Raw genomic sequence first — 18,595 nt, forward strand, 5'->3', positions numbered from 1 at the left:
ATTGAATTGAATTGAATTGAATAAACTTTATTAGTCAAGTACAGATATATACCGGGGATTTGTGCCTTGGTGCTTTGCTCGCAAAGATAACAACACGCCATACAGTAAACAATTAAGAATACACCCCAGCAGTATGAACATTGACTTCTCTAACTTCAGATAGCTCCTCTGTCCCTCTCTTTTCCCAGTTCTCCCACCAGTTTTCCTGTCTCCGACTACATCCTATCTTTGTCCCGCCCCCTCCCCTGACATCAGTCTGAAGAAGGGTCTCAACCCGAAACGTCACCCATTCCTTGTCTCCAGAGACGCTGCCTGACCCTCTGGGTTACTCCAGCATTTTGTGATACCTTCGATTTATACCAGCACCTGCAGTTATTTTCCTACGCAAGAATAAAACATTATAATTTACACATGTGAAGAATGAAATCAAATACCAGAGCAAAAGGAGGCTGCAGACTTTTGGCTGTTGAGCAAAGCTACTGCTCGTGGATCAAATGAATGAATGAGTGAATGAATGAATCAGCCATGATTGAATGGCGGATGACTTCACTGGCACAAGTCACAGTGAAACCCCTTTTGTTTTGCATAACCCAACCTATAAGGTCATATTCATAAGTGATCGGAGCAGAATTAGGCTATTCGGCCCATCAAGTCAATTAGCCTACAAACCTGCACGTTTTAGGGATGTGGGAGGGAAACCCCCCCCCCCCATTCCTTCTCTCCAGAGATGCTGCCTGTCAATAGACAACAGACAATAGGTGCAGGAGGAGGCCATTCGGCCCTTCGAGCCAGCACCGCCATTCAATGTGATCATGGCTTCACTCTTCTGAGGCAGAGAATTCCACAGATTCACAACTCTGTGACTGAAAAAGTTTTTCGTCATCTCCGTTCTAAATGGCCTACCCCTTATTCTTAAACTGTGGCCCGTTGTTCTGGACTCCCCCAACATTGGGAACATGTTTCCTGCCTCTAACGTATCCAACCCCTTAATAATCTTGTACGTTTTCGATAAGATCTAATAACCTTATACGTTTCGCTGAGTTACTCAACCATTTTGTGTAATTTGGTTGGGGTAGGTTTGATGAGAGCTGGAAATAGGCCATGTTTGGCAATTAACCATTCACCAAATGGGGAATTAGATTTTTTTTTCTCTTTTGGAAGTTCTAGATTAGATGTGGCAGTAAATATTTTTTGTTCCAAAACTTAACTCGTATCCTTGTTTGTTCCACACCTCCAGAGTGCATCAACCTGTCCAAGATTGAGGAACTGCATGGAAAATGGCAGCACAGTCCAGGAGTCCCACACAATGGTAAGACAGAGTTTCGTTTGATTTGGTCTGGAGATTACAGTATGGAAACAGGCCCTTCGGCCCACCGAGTCCACGCCGACCATCAATCACCACTTCACACTAGTTCTATGAGATCCCAATTTCGCATCCACTCCCGACACTCTAGGGGCCAATTTACAGAGGCCAATTAGCCAACAAACAAACCTGCAAGTCTTGGGGATGTAGGAGCAAACCAGGGCACCCAGAGAAAACCCACGCAGGTCGCAGGGAGAACGTGCAAACTCCAAACAGACTGCACCCGAGGGTAGGATTGAACTCGGGTCTGTTATATGCTGTTATAGTACCCGCCTCGATCGACCAGCTCCCCTGGCAGCTCATTCCATACACCCTCCCCACACTCTGAATGAAAAACCTGTCCCTCAGATACGTGCTAACTCTTTCACCCTCTCACCACAAACCTGTGTCCTCTGGTTAGACTTTAGGCGTTAAACTTTAGAGATGCAGGGTGGAAATAGGCCCTTCGGCCCACCGAGTCCGCTCTCACCCGTACACTAGTTACAACCTACACACACACAGGACAATTTACAGAAGCCAATTAACCCTCAAACCTGCACGTCTTTGGAGTGTGGAAGAAAACCGGAGCACCCGGAGAAAACCCACGCAGGTCACAGGAGAACGTACAAACTCCGTACAGACACCACCCGTAGTCAGGATGGAACCCGGGTCTCTGGCGCTGTGAGGCAGCAACTCTACCGCTGTGCCACCATGTTGATGGATGGATGTATGTATGTGGATGTTGCAAATCTGTATCAGTGAATCATCAAATCATGGTGGAAGCACTTTCAGATCCTATCGTCCAAAAATATAGTTGAGTTTAATTTATTGTACCGAGGTGCAGTGAAAAGCTTTTGTTGCGTGATATCCAGTCAGCGGAAAGACTATACTTCATGACAGTCGAGCCATTACAGTGCGCAGATAGACTGTATTAGAACGGAGATGAGGAAAAACTTTTTCAGTCAGAGAGTTGTGAATCTGTGGAATTCTCTGCCTCAGAAGGCAGTGGAGGCCAATTCTCTGAATGCATTCAAGAGAGGGCTGGATAGAGCTCTTAAGGATAGCGGAGTCAGGGGGTATGGGGAGAAGGCAGGAACGGGGTACTGATTGAGAATGATCAGCCATGATCTCATTGAATGGCGATGCTGGCTCGAAGGGCCGAACGGCCTCCTCCTGCACCTATTGTCTATTGTCTTTAAGGAATCGGATAATTCCTACTGCTTTTTAATCTGACAATATCCATCCACCTTTTAATCTAAAAGCAGCCACTTAATCACTTGGTAACCAAGTCTGGAAGCCATTTTGTTTTTTTATGGTACCTTATTTTTATTTTAACAACATTGTCAGATTACAATCATTTCCTTCTCTACTCCCTTAAGTTAAAACTGGTTGTGGTCACAGACTGATTGGCGAGAGTTATAAATTTGCTTTTTCAGCAAAGAAAAATCAAAGTCAGCCAGTAAAAGGAATTAAGGGAGTTATTTTAAAAGCTTCAAACATCTAAGTCACGCTCAAAGCCCAGTGATTACCAGTCTGAAGAAGGGTCTCGAACTGAAGCATCACCCATTCCCTCTCTCCTAGATGTTGCCTGACCTGCTGAGTTACTCCAGCATTTTGTAATACCTTCGATTTATACCAGCATCTGCAGTTATTTTCCTACGCAGTGGTTACCATGAAGAAGGCTCACTGGCCATGTTCTTCAGTGTGATTATTGCTTTCTCTCCCCCCCTCCCAATGGTTCCCTTTCATTCTCCCCCCCCCCCCTCTCCATCCCCCCTCCCCTGGATGGCCCTCTCTTTCAACAGCCCTCATAAGGGATAGGAGTAGAATTTGGCCTATCCATGCACCTGCCCAAGAAGGGTCTCGACCCGAAACGTCACCCATTCCTTCTCTCCCGAGATGCTGCCGGACCTGCTGAGTTACTCCAGCATTTTGTGAATAAATCCCACAACTCCAGTTTAGATTCGTTTAACTTAATTTATTTTAGTTGAGTTGTTTAGATATACAGTTTGGAAACAGACGTTAGTTTAGTTTAGTTTAGTTGTTCAGGTTTACAGCGTGGAAACAGGCCTTTATTTTATTTTAGTTTAGTTTAGGTTAGTTGTTTAGACATATAGTGTGGAAACAGGCACTTAGATTAGTTTAGTTTAGTTTGGATATATAGTGTGGAAACAGGCACTTAGATTAGTTTAGTTTAGTTTGGATATATAGTGTGGAAACAGGCACTTAGATTAGTTTAGTTTAGTTTTTTTAGATATATAGTGTGGAAACTGTTCCTTAGTTTAGATTTTTTAGATTTAGATTTAGATTCTACAGCGCGGAAACAGGCCCTTTCGGCCCACCGAGTCCGTGCCGCCCAGCGATCCTCGCACATTAACACTATCCTACACACACCAGGGACAATTTTTACATTTACCCAGTCAATTAACCTACAAACCTGCACGTCTTTGGAGTTTAGTTGTTTAGATATATAGTGTGGAAACAGTTCATATATCATATCATCATATATATACAGCCGGAAACAGGCCTTTTCGGCCCTCCAAGTCCGTGCCGCCCAGTGATCCCCGTACATTAACACTATCCTACACCCACTAGGGACAATTTTTTATTTTTTTTACATTTACCCAGCCAATTAACCTACATACCTGTACGTCTTTGGAGTGTGGGAGGAAACCGAAGATCTCGGAGAAAACCCACGCAGGTCACGGGGAGAACGTACAAACTCCTTACAGTGCAGCACCCGTAGTCAGGATCGAACCTGAGTCTCCGGCGCTGCATTCGCTGTAAAGCAGCAACTCTACCGCTGCGCTACCGTGCCGCCCCCTTAGTTTAGTTTAGTTTAGTTTAGTTTAGTTTAGTTTAGTTTAGTTTAGTTTAGAGATCCAGCACCATTTTAGATGGGCCATGTTGGCCGTCGTGGGCAGGTTGGGCCAAAGGGATTTTTTCCATGCCTCTGACAATATTAGCACACTATCCGTTTGCCGCACAGTTTAAAGGTACAGTGTGGAAACAGGCCGAGGACCCACCAAGTCCGTGTCGACCAACAATCACCCGCGCACACTAGTTTCATCCTACACACCGGGGACAATTTTTATCGAAGCCGACTGACGGTCCAGGCTGTATCTACGACTCTGTGACTCTAAATCCCGAACCTTTGCTGGGCATTTGCGCTAAGTTACTGATCGCGGACGATCAGCCATGATCACAATGAATCCAGCTCGAAGGGCCGAATGGCCTCCTCCGGCACCTGTTTTCTATGTTTCGAAGTTCCAGTGTTGCTGAGCTGATCCTTTCGGACAAGGGGCTGGCTTGGAAAAGCACGTCACGGATCTCCGTAGCTCGTTTGCACACAGGCGCATCATTTCTTTCACGGCTCCCCTAACCCGTCCATCCATTAACCTGGACGCTGTGGGACTCACTGGCAGTTCACTTTCCGGAGCAAGGGCTTAAGAAAAGTTCACTGACTACTTGAACTTCCTGCCCGCCAAGCCCCGTTTGAGAGATGGGTATCTCTTCCCGATAACCCTGTTATTTATTTTTGTCTAGTGGCCTGTGTGTGTGCACTATCTGTGCTAACTATCAGCACCTCTCCTGCAGTGTCCACACAGCCCTGTTTATTTAGCCTTGCCACAGTAGATAGGCAGTGATCGCTAGGGATGCAGCGATCGTCCATCAACGCCACCGAAACCTGGCAGCGCTCTCATCCCCGGCTTCCGAAAGCACTTTGTCTGATGGGTCAGAGCTGTCGATCTTTAAATGACAGCCCAAGTCACGCGTCCCCTCCTACACCAGAGACCGCTGGTATTGACAGAAACGGGGCAGAAGGACGGTAAACAGAGTGCGGAAACAAAACACAGAGGAAATGGACCACTTGGTTTGATCTCGGTGTTGGAATTTCTCCACCCCCTCTTCCCCCTCCTCCTCCTAACCTTCCCCTGCACCTCCCCCCCCCCCCCCCCCCCCACCACCCCCTCCCAAGAAATTATCACCAAATATGGTAGAGTTGCTACCTAACAGCGCCAGAGATCCAACTTCAATCCTAACTACGGGGTCATGTCTGCAAGGAGTTTGTACGTACGTTCTCCCTGTGTCCCTGCGTGGGGTTTTCTCCGAGATCTTTGTTTTCCTCCCACACTCCAAAGACGTACAGGTTTTGTAGGTTAATTGGCTTGGTATCAGTGTTATAGACAATATACAATAGGTGCAGGAGGAGGCCATTCTTCCCTTCGAGCCAGCACCGCCATTCAATGTGATCATGGCTGAACATTCTCAATCTGTACCCCGTTCCTGCCCTCTCCCCATACCCCCTTACTCCGCTATCCTTAAGAGCTCTATCTAGCTCTCTATTGAATGCATTCAGAGAATTGGCCTCCACTGCCTTCTGAGGCAGAGAATTCCACAGATTCACAACTCTCTGACTGAAAAAGATTTTCCTCATCTCTGTTCTAAATGACCTACCCTTTATTCTTAAACTGTGGCCCCTTGTTCTGAAATTGTCCCCAGTGTGTTTAGGCACAGTGATAATGTGCAGGGATCGCTGGTCAGCGCGGACTCGTTGGCCCGAAGAACCTCTTTCCGCCTTGTATCGGTAAACTAAACTAAACTAAACTAAAGCTAGAATGTAGAACCAAAGAACAGAGTCTCTTGCCCAGAGTAGGGGAATCATGAACCAGAGGGTATAGGTTTAACGTGAGGGGGGAAATATTTAATAGGAACCCGAGGGGTAACGAAGGGTGGTGGGTGTATGGAACGAGCTGTCAGAGGAGGTAGTTGAGGCTGGGACTATCCCATAGTTTAAGAAACAGTTAGACAGGCACATGAATATGACAGGTTTGGAGAGATATGGGTCAAACGCAGGCAGGTGGGACTAGTGTAGATGGAACATGTTGGTCAGTGTGGGCAAGTCGGGCCAAAGGGCACAAAGTTGCACGCTGTACCACTCTTTGACTCCATAACTGCAGATGATGGATAATACACAAAAGGACAGAAAGTGCTGGAGTAACTCAGCGGGTCAGGCAGCATCTGTGGAGAACATGGATAGGTGACGTTTCGGGTCGGGACCCTTCTTCAGTGATTGTAGGTGGAGGCGGGAGGGAGAAGAAAGCTGGAAAAGGGGAACAAGCTGATAAGTTAGTTCATAAGGTAGGCCGCCCTGACACAGCGACGTGTAAACTGAGGGAAGACCAGCGGGCCACATTAAAAGCCTTTCATTCCTGCCAAGGAAAGCCTCATTGGCAAACATGAAAAGGATGTTTGAGTTTGGGTTCTGCTTCACAGCGATATCACCGCAGGAACTGATCTGCAGTCTGCAGGATTCCAGTGGGCTGGCCATTGTCTGGCAATGTGGTGAACATTGTGACTATCGAAATGAGCACTCAATAAAAATAGCTTGGGAAATTTCGAAGCTAAAGCTCGCTGTAGATGTTTGTGGTTTAGTTTAGTTGAGTTTAGTTTAGTTTAGAGATACAACGCGGAAACAGGCCCTTCGGCCCACCGGGTCCGCGCCGCCCAGCGATCCCCGCACACAAACACTATCCTACACACACACTAGGGACAATTTTTAAAAAACATTTGCCCAAGCCAATTATCCTACAAACCTGTACGTCTTTGGAGTGTGGGAGGAAACCGAACATCTCGGTGAAAAAACCCACGCAGGTCACGGGGAGAACGTACAAACTCCGTACAGACGGCACCCGTAGTCAGGATCGAACCTGAGTCTCCGGCGCTGCATTCGCTCTAAGGCAGCAACTCTACCGCTGCGCCACCGTGACCGCCCTGAAACATAGCTCCACTCAGCACGAGCAACTTAGAGTCATAGAGTGATACAGCGTGGAAACAGGCCCTTCAGCCCAACTTGCCCACACCGGCCAACATGTCCCAGCCACATTGGTCCCTCCTGCCTGCGTTTGGCCCATATCCCTCCAAACCTTTGCTGTCCCTGTACCTGATGAAATGTCTTAAATTGTGGATGTAGCAGCTGCCTCAACGACCCCCCTCTGGCAGCTCGTTCTGTATACTCACCATTTAGGAGTGGTAGAGTTGCTGCCTTACAGCGCCAGAGACCTGGGTTTAATCCTGACCATGGATACTGTCTGTATGGAGTTTGTACATTCTCCCCATGACCTACGCAGGTTTTCAGTGAGATTTTAGTTTAGTTTAGTTTAGTTTAGAGACACAGCGCGGAAACAGGCCCTTCGGCCCACCGGGTCCGCGCCGCCCAGCGATCCCCGCACATTAACACTATCCTACACCCACTAGGGACAATTTTTACATTTGCCAAGCCAATTAACCTACATACCTGTACGTCCTTGGAATGTGGGAGGAAACTGAAGATCTCGGAGAAAACCCACACGGGTCACAGGGAGAACGTACAAACTCCGTACAGACGGCGCCCGTAGTCGGGATCGAACCCGGGTCTCTGGCGCTGTGAGGCAGCAACTCTACCGCTGCGCCACCATGCCACCCAATGTTCGGTTTCTTCCCACACTCCAAAGGCGTACAGGTTTGTGGGTCAATTGGCTTAGTTTTAATATCAATTGTCACCAGTGTGTGTAGGATAGTGTTAAAATGTGCAGGGATCGCTGGTCGGTGAGGACTCGGTGTATTTTCAGCGCTGTATCTCTAAACTAAACTAAACTACACCAGTAGCACCTGCTTGCATTTAGCCCTTTCCAATCCACATATCTGTCTAATTACTTCTTAGGCGTGTAAATGTTGATGTAGTACCTGCCTCAACTACCTCGCCTGGTAGCTCGTTGCAAACATTGCAGCATCTCCCCACCATTTGCTTCCTAACGTGATAGAAACATAGAAAATAGGCGCCGGGGGAGGCCATTCGGCCCTTCGAGCCAGCACCGCCATTCATTGTGATCATGGCTGATCATCCACAATCAGTAACCCGTGCCTGCCTTCTCCCCATATCTTTTGATTCCACTAGCCCCTAGAGCTCTATCTAACTCTCTTTTAAATTCATCCAGTGTATTGGCCTCCACTGCCCTCTGTGGCAGAGAATTCCACAAATTCACAACTCTCTGCAGTGAAAAAGTGTTTTCTCATCTCGATTTTAAACGGCCTCCCCTTTATTCTTAGACTGTGTGGCCCCTGGTTCTGGACTCCCCCAACATTGGGAACATTTTTCCTGCATCTGGCTTGTCCAGTCCTTTTATAATTTCATGCGTCTCTATAAGATCTCCTCTCATCCTTCTAAACTCCAGTGAATACAAGCCCAGTCTTCCCAATCTTTCCTCGTATGACAGTCCCGCCATCCCGGGGATTAACCTGGTGAACCTACCTCAGTTTGTGATCTTTCCACTCTTTCTGCAGAGCTTCGAGGGAAGGCGTGCCCGGCGGGAGGGAACGGGACCGTGAAAGGCGATGTCGCGCCGCGCCGAGGTCTCGCGGGCGGAGAGCGCCCGACCAAGGACAACCAGCGGGTGCAGGCAGTGCAGCCAATGGCCGTCCCCGGGAAAGAGATGGAGGACTTCAGCAGGAAGCACGGCCAGGAGCGGACCTTCCTCCCGCGGGTGATCTACCCCGTGAGGCCGCAGGACTATGCGAAGACCCAGGGCTCGGACATGCGGGCCTACGCCAAGCGATCGCCGCTGCCGCCGTCCCTCGCCCCCAGCCCGGACCGCGGCTTCAAGAGCCTGACTCCGCACGGCAGCCCGGAGTCCAGCCTGCCGCTGCCGCCGCTCGCCCCGCCCGCGGAGGGGCGCAAGCAAGCGTTCCCCTTCTTGACCACCGGGCCCTACAACCGGGAAGGCCTGGGCTCCCTGCCTCCCTACCCCCCTCCCCCGCACCTGCCCTTCCTCCATCCCTACGGCCCTGTGGGCCCGCAGTACTCCAGGCTCATGTTGCCGCACTACCCGCTGGGCTGCCACGGGCTGAACCCGCTGGCCGCGGTCGGCAACCTGGACCTCCTGCCCCGCATGTACTCGTTCTACGGCGGCTTCCCCCACCACGTCTTCAGCCAGCCCGCACTACCCGCCGACGACAGGGCCCGCCGTCTCCTGCAGCTGCCCGAGCGGCCGAGGGACTTCCTGGCCCCCGCCCGCCACAGCGCCTTCACCGCCGCTGGCCGCGCCGTGACCCCTGACCACGGGGACTCCTCGCCGCGCGCGGGCACGGCGGCTGCCCGCTCCGACCACCCGGCCGCTCAGCCCACACCTACCTCAGCCGGCCTGGGCAACGGCAACGGCCACGGTCACGGTCACGGTCACGGTCACGATCACGCGGAAGAGGCGATGGATCTCCTGAAACCCAAGAGGAACCTGACAGGATACAAGACGTTGCCGTACCCCCTGAAGAAGCAGAACGGCAAGATCAAGTACGAGTGCAACATATGCTACAAGACCTTCGGGCAGCTGTCAAACCTCAAGGTTGGTGAGGGGACCGCACCTGGAGTACTGTGTGCAGTTTTGGTCTCCAAATTTGAGGAAGGATATTCTTGCTATTGAGGGCGTGCAGCGTAGGTTCACTAGGTTAATTCCCGGAATGGCGGGATTGTCATATGTTGAAAGACTGGAGGATGAGAGGAGATCTTATCGAAACGTATAAGATTATTAAAGGGGTTGGACACGTTAGAGGCAGGAAACATGTTCCCAATGTTGGGGGGAGTCTCGAACCGGGGGCCACACACAGTCTAAGAATAAGGGGTAGGCCATTTAGAACGGAGACGAGGAAAAACTTTTTCAGTCGGAGAGTTGTAAATCTGTGGAATTCTCTGCCTCAGAAGGCAGTGGAGGCCAATTCCCTGGATGCTTTCAGGAGAGAGCTAGATAGAGCTCTTAAAGATAGCGGAGCCAGGGGGTATGGGGAGAAGGCAGGAACGGGGTACTGATTGTGAATGATCAGTCGTGATCACGGTGAATGGTGGTGCTGGCTCGAAGGGCCGAATGGCCTCCTCCTGCACCTATTGTCTATTGTCCATTGCTCGTGGCCTCAGAATTAAAGGACCTTCTTTTAGGAAGGAGATGAGGAGGGTTTTCTTTAGTCAGAGGGCGGTGAATCTGTGGAACTCTTTGCCACAGAAGACTGTGGAGGCCAAGTCAGTGGATATTTATAAGTCAGAGATAGAGAGCTTTTTGATTAGTACGGGTGTCGGAGGTTATCGGGAGAAGGCAGGAGAATGGGGTTGGGAGGGAGAGATAGATCAGCCATGATTGAATGGCGGAGTGGACTTGATGGGCCGAATGGCCTAATTCTACTTCTGTCACTTGTGGCCTTATGACCTTGTGGATGGTTTTGTTCTATGTAGAAACAAAGAAAATAGGTGCAGGAGTAGGCCGTTCGGCCCTTCGAGCCAATGTGATCGTGGCTGATCATCCAAAATCAGTACCCCCGTTCCTGCTTTCTCCCCGTGATTCCGATCGCCCCAAGAGCTGTAAACAACTCAGTACGTTCATAAGTTACAGGAACAGAATACGAATAGTGAAAGGACCGGACAGAGTGGGCGTGGAGTGGATGTTTCCACTAGTGGATGTTTCCAAGCCTTTCACGACCTCCCCTGTCTAACTCTCCTGACTAATTCTCCCAATGCGAACCAGTGGCCACAGCTTCGTACTAAAACTGAGGTGAGAAAAAACTTTTTTCACCCAGAGAATTTGTGGAATTCTCTGCCACAGAGGGCAGTGGAGGCCAATTCACTGGATGAATTTAAAAGAGAGTTAGATAGGGCACTAGGAGCTGGCGGAATCAAGGGATATGGGGAGAAGGCAGGCACAGGTTACTAATTGTGGATGATCAGCCGTGATCACAGTGAATGGCGGTGCTGGCTCGAAGGGCCAAATGGCCTCCTCCTGCACCTATTTTCTATGTTTCTATGTTTCTAATTAAAGGACGTTCCTTTAGGAAGGAGATGAGGAGGATTTCTTTAGTCAGAAGATGAATGAACATGATTGAATGGCAGAGTAGACTAGATGGGCCAAATGGCCTAATTCTGCTCCTAACACATATGAACATGAAGTAGGCCATTAGGTCTATCGAGTCTAGTCCGCCACTCAATCCTGGCTGATCTATCATTCCATCTCAACCTCATTCTCCTGCCTTCTCCCAATAACCCCTGACACCCGTGCTAATCAAGGGAACATTTCTCACGGAAGCAGGCCCTTTGACCCACCGAGTCCACGCTGACCAGCGATCACCTGTACTCTAGCATTATCCCACACAACAGTGACAATTCACAGCTTACAGGAGCCAATTAACCTACAAACCTGCACGGATTTGGGATGTGGATGGAAACCGGAGCGCCCAGAGAAAACCCACCGTGGTCACAGAGAGAATGTACAAACAGCACAGGTAGTCAGGATCAAACCTGGTCTCTGGTGCTGTGCAGACTCTACCACTGTGGCACACAGTTCTAGGTTCATAAGGTGTAGGAGCAGAATGAGGCCATAGCCCATCTAGCCCATCAAGATTATTAAGGGGTTGGACACGTTAGAAGGCAGGAAACATGTTCCCAATGTTGGGGGAGTCCAGAACAAGGGGCCACAGTTTAAGAATAAGGGGTAGGACATTTAGAACAGAGACGAGAAAAAACTTTTTCAGTCAGAGAGTTGTGAATCTGTGGAATTCTCAGAAGGCAGTGGCCAATTCTCTGAATACATTCAAGAGAGAGCTAGATAGAGCTCTTAAGGGTATGGGGAGAAGGTAGGAACGGGGTACTGATTGAGAATGATCAGCCATGATCACATTGAATGGCGGTGCTGGTCGATGGGCCGAATGGCCTCCTCCTGCACCTATTGTCTATTGTCTATTGTCTACTCTCCATTCTCTGATCTATCTCTCCCTCCTAACCCCCCAATCTCCTGCCTTCTCCCCATAACCCCTAACACCCGTACCAATCAAGAATCTATCTATATCTGCCTTTTCCTCTCACACTCTTCGGTTTCCTCCCACACTCCAAAGACCTACAGGTTTGTAGGTTAATTGGCTTGGTATAAGTGTAAATTGTCCCTAGTGTGTGTAAGGTGGTGTTAATGTGCGGGGATCGCCGATCGGTGCAGGCTCTGTGGGCTAAAGGGCCTGTTTCCGTACTGTATCTCTAAAGTTTAAAGCCTAGTCGTTGGTCAGCACGGACCAGGTGGGCCGAAGTGCCTGTTTGTGCGCTGTATCTCTGAACTAGGGTTGCCAACTGTCTCGTATTAGCCGGGACATCCCGTATATTGGGCTAAATTGGTTTGTCCCGTACGGGACCGCCCGGGGGGGGGCCTGGACACTGTAAGCCTGGACACTGTAGGCCCCGACACTGACGCCCCGGAGGCCGCTGTAGGCCCGGACACTGTAGGCCCAGATACTGTAGGCCCGGACACTGTAGCCCCGGGGGGCCGCTGTAGGTCCGCACAGTGTAGGCCCGGAGGCCCAGGCACCACTAACAGAGGTTGCCTAGCAACCCGCCTCCTGGCCCGGGCGGCCGCCATTGGTGGAGCGGGAGCACGTGGCCGCTGGCAATGGGTGAGGTCACGTGGGGCGCGGGGCGGTGACGTCACCTTTTGTCCCTTACTTTGGAGTGAGAAAGTTGGCAACCCTACTCTGAGCTAAACTAAAAACGAAGGGTTCGGAGCCTCAAGTGTTGTTCTGTCTTACCAGGTCCACCTGCGGGTACACAGTGGCGAACGGCCTTTCAAGTGTCAGACCTGCAGTAAAGGCTTCACACAGCTGGCTCACCTGCAGAAGCACTACCTCGTCCACACTGGGGAAAAGCCACACGAATGCCAGGTAGACAAAGAGTTTCACTGCTGTATTTTGTCTGCTCCTCTCGAGTCATAGTTCTGTTCAGTTTAGTTTCTGGTCACGTGTACCGAGGTACAGTGAAAAGCTTTTGTTACGCGCTAACCAGTCAGCGGAAAGACAGTACACGATTACAATCGAGCCGTTTACAGTGGGACAGATTCATGATGACGTTTAGTGCAAGGCAAAGCCAGCAAAGTCCAATCAAAGATAGTCCGAGGGTCACCAATGAGGTAGATGGTAGTTCAGCACTGCTCTCTGTATGAGGTAGGATGGTTCAGTTGCCTGATAACAGCCGGGATGAAACTGTCCCTGAATCTGGAGGTGCGCATTTTCACACGTCTGTACCTCTTGCCCGATGGGAGAGGGGAGAAGAGGGAGTGGCCGGGGTGCGACTGGGTCTTGATGATGCTGCTGGCCTTGCCGAGGCAGCGTGAGGTGTAGATGGAGTCAGTGGAAGGGAGGTTGGTTTGTGTGATGGTCTGGGCTGCGTCCACAATTCTCTGCGATTTCTTGCGGTCTTGGATGGAGCTGATCCCAAACTAAGCTGCGATGCATGCTTATGTCATGCAGCGTGGAAACAGCCCAACCTGCCCACACCGGCCAAGGTGCCTCATCTACGCTATTCCCACCTGCCTGCATTTGACCCACATCCCTCTAATCCATCCTATCCACATAGGTGGCGAAACAGCCTGATTGAAAACAGCACCAGTCATCTACCAAAGCAATATTAACTACGGTGGCGCAGCGGTAGAGTTGCTGCCTCACAGCCCCAAAGACCCAGGTTCGATCCTGACGGGGTGCTGTCTGTCTGGAGTTTGTACGTTCTCCCCGTGACCGCGTGGGTTTCCTCCAGGTGATCCGGTTTCCTCCCACTCCAAATACATACAGTGTTTGCAGGTTAATTGGCTTTGGGTAAAAATTGTCCCTAGTGTGTCGGATAGTGCGAGTATTCAGGCAGATCGCTGGTCAGCACAGTAGGGCCTTGTTTCTGCGCTGTGTCGAAAGTCTAAAGTTTGGTGTGTACGGGTTAATCGCTGGTCGGCACGGACTCAGTGGGCCGAAGGGCCTGTTTCCGTACCGTATCTCAAAAGCGTAAAGTCACAACTCTAGTGTGATCGGGTGATCGATGGTCGGCGTGGACTAGATGGGCTGATGGAGCTGTTTCCACGCTGTATCTCAGAACTAAACTAAACTCATTCAGAATTTACAGTAAGGCTGTCGATCCTGCAGAATTCTGCAGCCTTGGGGAGAAATTAGTCTTTTATGTGACTGTGAAATTTAGCTGGTCTTAAGCAAACATTACTTGTGGGCTGGTGTCGTTCAAGAACAAATGGCCTGTGGATGTTTGTTAATATGCAAGTGTTGACAACGCGTCTGCAGTCTGAACTTAGATCTGCAATACAACCCTCTCCCTGCCTCCTGACATCTTGCACCAGTGTACAGCAGGGGCAAAGGACACAGAGGACATAGATTTAAGGTGAGAGGGGGGAAAAGATTAAATAGGAGTCTGAGGGGTAACAAAGTGTGGTGGGCATACGGAACAAGCTGCCGCCAGAGGAGGTAGTTGAGGCAGGGACTATCGCAACGTTTAACAATCATTTAGACAGGTACATGGATTAGAGGGGTGTGGGGCATGTTGGTCGGTGTGGGCAAGTTGGGCTGAAGGGCCTGTTTCCACACTGTATCACTCTATGACTTAACAACATGGATAAGTGACGTTTCAGGTCGGGGTGAGTTTGAACAAGGGTCCCAACCTGAAACGTCACCCATCCGTGTTCTCCAGAGATGCTGCCTGACCCGCTGAGTTACTCCAGCACTCTGTGAAACGTCACCTATCCATGTTCTCCAGAGATACTGCCTGACCCGCTGAGTTACTCCAGCACTCTGTGAAACGTCACCCATCCGTGCTGGGTTGCCCCCTCGACTCAGTGCAGGCGGTGGGAGAGAGGAGGATGATGGCAAAGATAACATCGCTGCTGGACAACGACTCCCACCCCATGCAGGACACTGTCACTACACTGAGTAGCTCCTTCAGTGACAGACTCCATCACCCCAAGTGCGTGAAGGAGAGATATCAGAGGTCCTTCCTTCCCGCTGCTGTGAGACTGCACAACCAGCACTGCTCCCAGCAGACCAGTCAACAGACCAGGATAAGGGGTAGGCCATTTAGAACGGAGATGAAGAAAAACATTTTCAGTCAGGGAGTTGTAAATCTGTGGAATTCTCTGCCTCAGAAGGCAGTGGAGGCCAGTTCTCTGAATGCATTCAAGAGCGAGCTAGATAGAGCTCTTAAGGATAGCGGAGTCAGGGGGTATGGGGAGAAGGCAGGAACGGGGTACTGATTGAGAATGATCAGCCATGATCACATTGAATGGTGGTGCTGGCTCGAAGGGCCGAATGGCCTACTCCTGCATCTATTGTTTATTGTCTAGTAAAGGAAAAAGACAGTAAATGATGACAATTATCCTTGTGTTTATTTTTTATTTATAATGAATGTCTCTTGCTATCCACTTTGCTGCTGCAAACACCGCAAGTTTCCCCGGTGCGGGACGAATAAAGGAATATTATTATTATTATTATTGTTGTTGTTATTTGTCCCCCTCATCCAGGTGTGTCACAAGAGGTTCAGCAGCACCAGTAACCTGAAGACCCACCTGCGCCTGCACTCGGGGGAGAAGCCGTACCAGTGCAAGCTGTGCCCGGCCAAGTTCACCCAGTTCGTCCACCTCAAGCTGCACAAGCGACTCCACACCAGGGAACGCCCGCACAAGTGCCTGCAGTGCCACAAGACCTACATCCACCACTGCAGCCTGAAGGCCCACCTGCGAGGCAACTGTCCCATGTCCCCGGCCCCCGGCCGCTCGCTGGAGGACCTCCACCGCTTCAACGAGGAGATCAACCGCTTCGACATCAGCGACGGGGCGGACAAGCTGGACGAGATGGGCCGCGGCGATGAGGCTGGCTGCGCGGTGGAGAAGCAGATCTTCACCGTGCTGAGGAGGGAGGCGGAGGAGGGCGCCTACCAGAGGGGCCCGGGGAGCAACCTGGCGACCTCAGGCTGCGGCCTGTACGACCCGCCGCCCGTCAAAATGGCGCACGGCAGCCCGCGACCTCTGGTGCCCGTAAAGGTCAAGCAGGAAAACATGGAGGCCATGGCCTTTTGAGATCAGGCCGAATTCCTCATCTCCCAGGGCACAACCGTTAATGACTTCGGAGAGCCAAGCCCTGCTTGGAAGCTTTCAAATAAATGTACATAGATCTCCACACGGGAAACAAAAAAAGCCTCAGGGTGGACTGACTGACCGATCTCTTGTTGGAGTTGCCCTTGGCCCTCAGCGGAAGGGTCTTCCAGGCATTCATCTCAGGGTATCCTCAGTGAAGTATTTTGACATCGGCAAGCCTTACATGAAAGAAAGAAAATAAATGCTTAAAGGGACAATCATTTTAAGCAGAATTATTTTTCCAAGAATAGTCAATAATTTATTATGCAATTGTACTTTCGTTATGCAATTACCTGAAAAAACAATCATGTTTACAATGACTCAAAATTAATCATTGTGATCGCAGGTGGAAATGTGTGTCTTCTCTCTGTTGCCATTCTTTATAGTTACTTTACACTGGGTTAGGATTTTTTTTAAATTAAAATGAACGGGGGAGGGGGGAGAGGGGGGGGGGGGTTCAGAGTGGGAAGGCGATTTGAACATTTAAATTGGAATATTTGAAAATAGTTTTGTGGCCCAATGCGGTGTGTTGCCAAAGCTGGAAGTCTCCACTTAATCGTTGAGTCTTCATGATCATCCCTCTTCTCATTCACTTCCCCCGATTGTTCGTTCATTATCCTTCCCTCCCCTCCTTCACTCTGGCATTTACCCCCAACCCCCTTCTCTGTCACCCCCCACACCCCCTCACTCTGTCACTCCCACCCCCTCCCTCTGTCACCCCCAACCCCCCCCCTCCCTCTGTTACCCCCTCACTCTGTCACCCCCACACCCCCTCCCTCTGTTACCCCCAACCCCCTTCTCTGTTACCCCCACCCCCCTCCCTCTGTCACTCCCACCCCCCTCCCTCTGTCACTCCCACCCCCTCCCTCTGTTACCCCCTCACTCTGTCACTCCCAACCCCCCCTCCCTCTGTTACCCCCTCACTCTGTCACCCCCAACCCCCCCTCACTCTATGTCACCCCCCACACCCCCTCCCTCTGTTACCCCCACCCCCCTCCCTCTGTTACCCCCACCCCCCTCCCTCTGTTACCCCCTCCCTCTGTTACCCCCCACCCCCTCCCTCTGTTACCCCCACCCCCTCCCTCTGTTACCCCCTCCCTCTGTTACCCCCACCCCCCCTCCCTCTGTCACTCCCACCCCCTCCCTCTGTTACCCCCACCCCCCTCCCTCTGTTACCCCCACCCCCCTCCCTCTGTCACTCCCACCCCCTCCCTCTGTTACCCCCACCCCCCTCCCTCTGTTACCCCCACCCCCCTCCCTCTGTCACTCCCACCCCCTCCCTCTGTTACCCCCACCCCCCTCCCTCTGTTACCCCCACCCCCTCCCTCTGTCACCCCCACCCCCCTCCCTCTGTCACTCCCACCCCCTCCCTCTGTTACCCCCCAACCCCCCTCCCCGGTAACCCCCACTCCCCCCTCCTCTACAGCCACCCCTCCCCCTCCCTCCCCTTTTACCCCCACCCCTCCCCCTCCTCTGTAGCCCCCACTCCCCCCCCATCCTCAGTACTTCACTCTCTCCCCTTCCTCCCTCCCTCCCCAGTAACCCCCACTCTCCCTCTCCCTCCTCCCTCTCCCTCCCCAGTAACCCCCACCCCTCCTCCCTCTCCCTCTCCCTCTCCCCCTCCCCCTCCCTCTCCCTCTCCCTCCTCCCTCTCCCTCTCCCTCTCCCTCTCCCCCTCCCCCTCCCCTCCGCTCCGTCTGTGTGTCCACCGAACGGTGGATGTGCTTGCAAAGCTGAACAAAGGCTACCTCATAGTGTGTCCAGTAGTGCAGGGAGCATAAGGAAAGAAAGCCCGGGCACAAAGTCGTTGCTTCTGACCTCCTGCTAAATGTAGCAGACAATATTTGTGTTTTATTGTTTGTTTTTTTAAATGAAAGAAAAGTCCCCCCCCCAAAAAAAATCCTCTTTAAGTTATGAACCGTGAGTGAAAATCAAGAGGCCTTTTTTTAACAGAAGGGGAAACGCTTTAGACCATTGCGAGGACCCAGTAACCTTTCTGGTCGCCGTTTAAAGAGAAACTGGACTTTTAATGAGTTATTTTTGTCGACTGATTGAAGCATCACTACTCTTATCACTGGGTACACTTTATTCCTGTTTAATGCTTCTTTGTTGTGTTTGGATTTGTTTAATTTTAACCCTAAAGACCATGCGAAACCAACAGCATGGACCCATCGAGTCAACTGGAGGCAAGACTATGTCTGAACTCCGTTCCAGTGAATGTATCCATCAGCGCGTCTGGAAACAAAATTGCTGACCGTGGGATTCATTTTTTATTATGTTTGGGTTTTTAAAAAAAAAGATT

The 18,595-nt window shown here is 50.8% G+C and overlaps 1 protein-coding gene across 1 annotated transcript in view; it reads left to right on the forward strand.

Moving 5' to 3' along the window:
* Positions 1 to 16,236, forward strand: part of LOC144593819 (PR domain zinc finger protein 1-like) — a 52,483-nt gene extending 36,247 nt beyond the window's left edge. The window contains 4 exon segments of the mRNA XM_078399937.1: positions 1,238 to 1,309; positions 8,666 to 9,720; positions 12,929 to 13,057; positions 15,682 to 16,236. Of these exon segments, the coding sequence (XP_078256063.1) occupies positions 1,238 to 1,309; positions 8,666 to 9,720; positions 12,929 to 13,057; positions 15,682 to 16,236 (1,811 nt within the window).
* The last annotated feature ends 2,359 nt before the right edge of the window (positions 16,237 to 18,595 follow it).

This window comes from Rhinoraja longicauda, chromosome 5, assembly GCF_053455715.1.
Source record: "Rhinoraja longicauda isolate Sanriku21f chromosome 5, sRhiLon1.1, whole genome shotgun sequence".
NCBI lineage: Eukaryota > Metazoa > Chordata > Chondrichthyes > Rajiformes > Arhynchobatidae > Rhinoraja > Rhinoraja longicauda.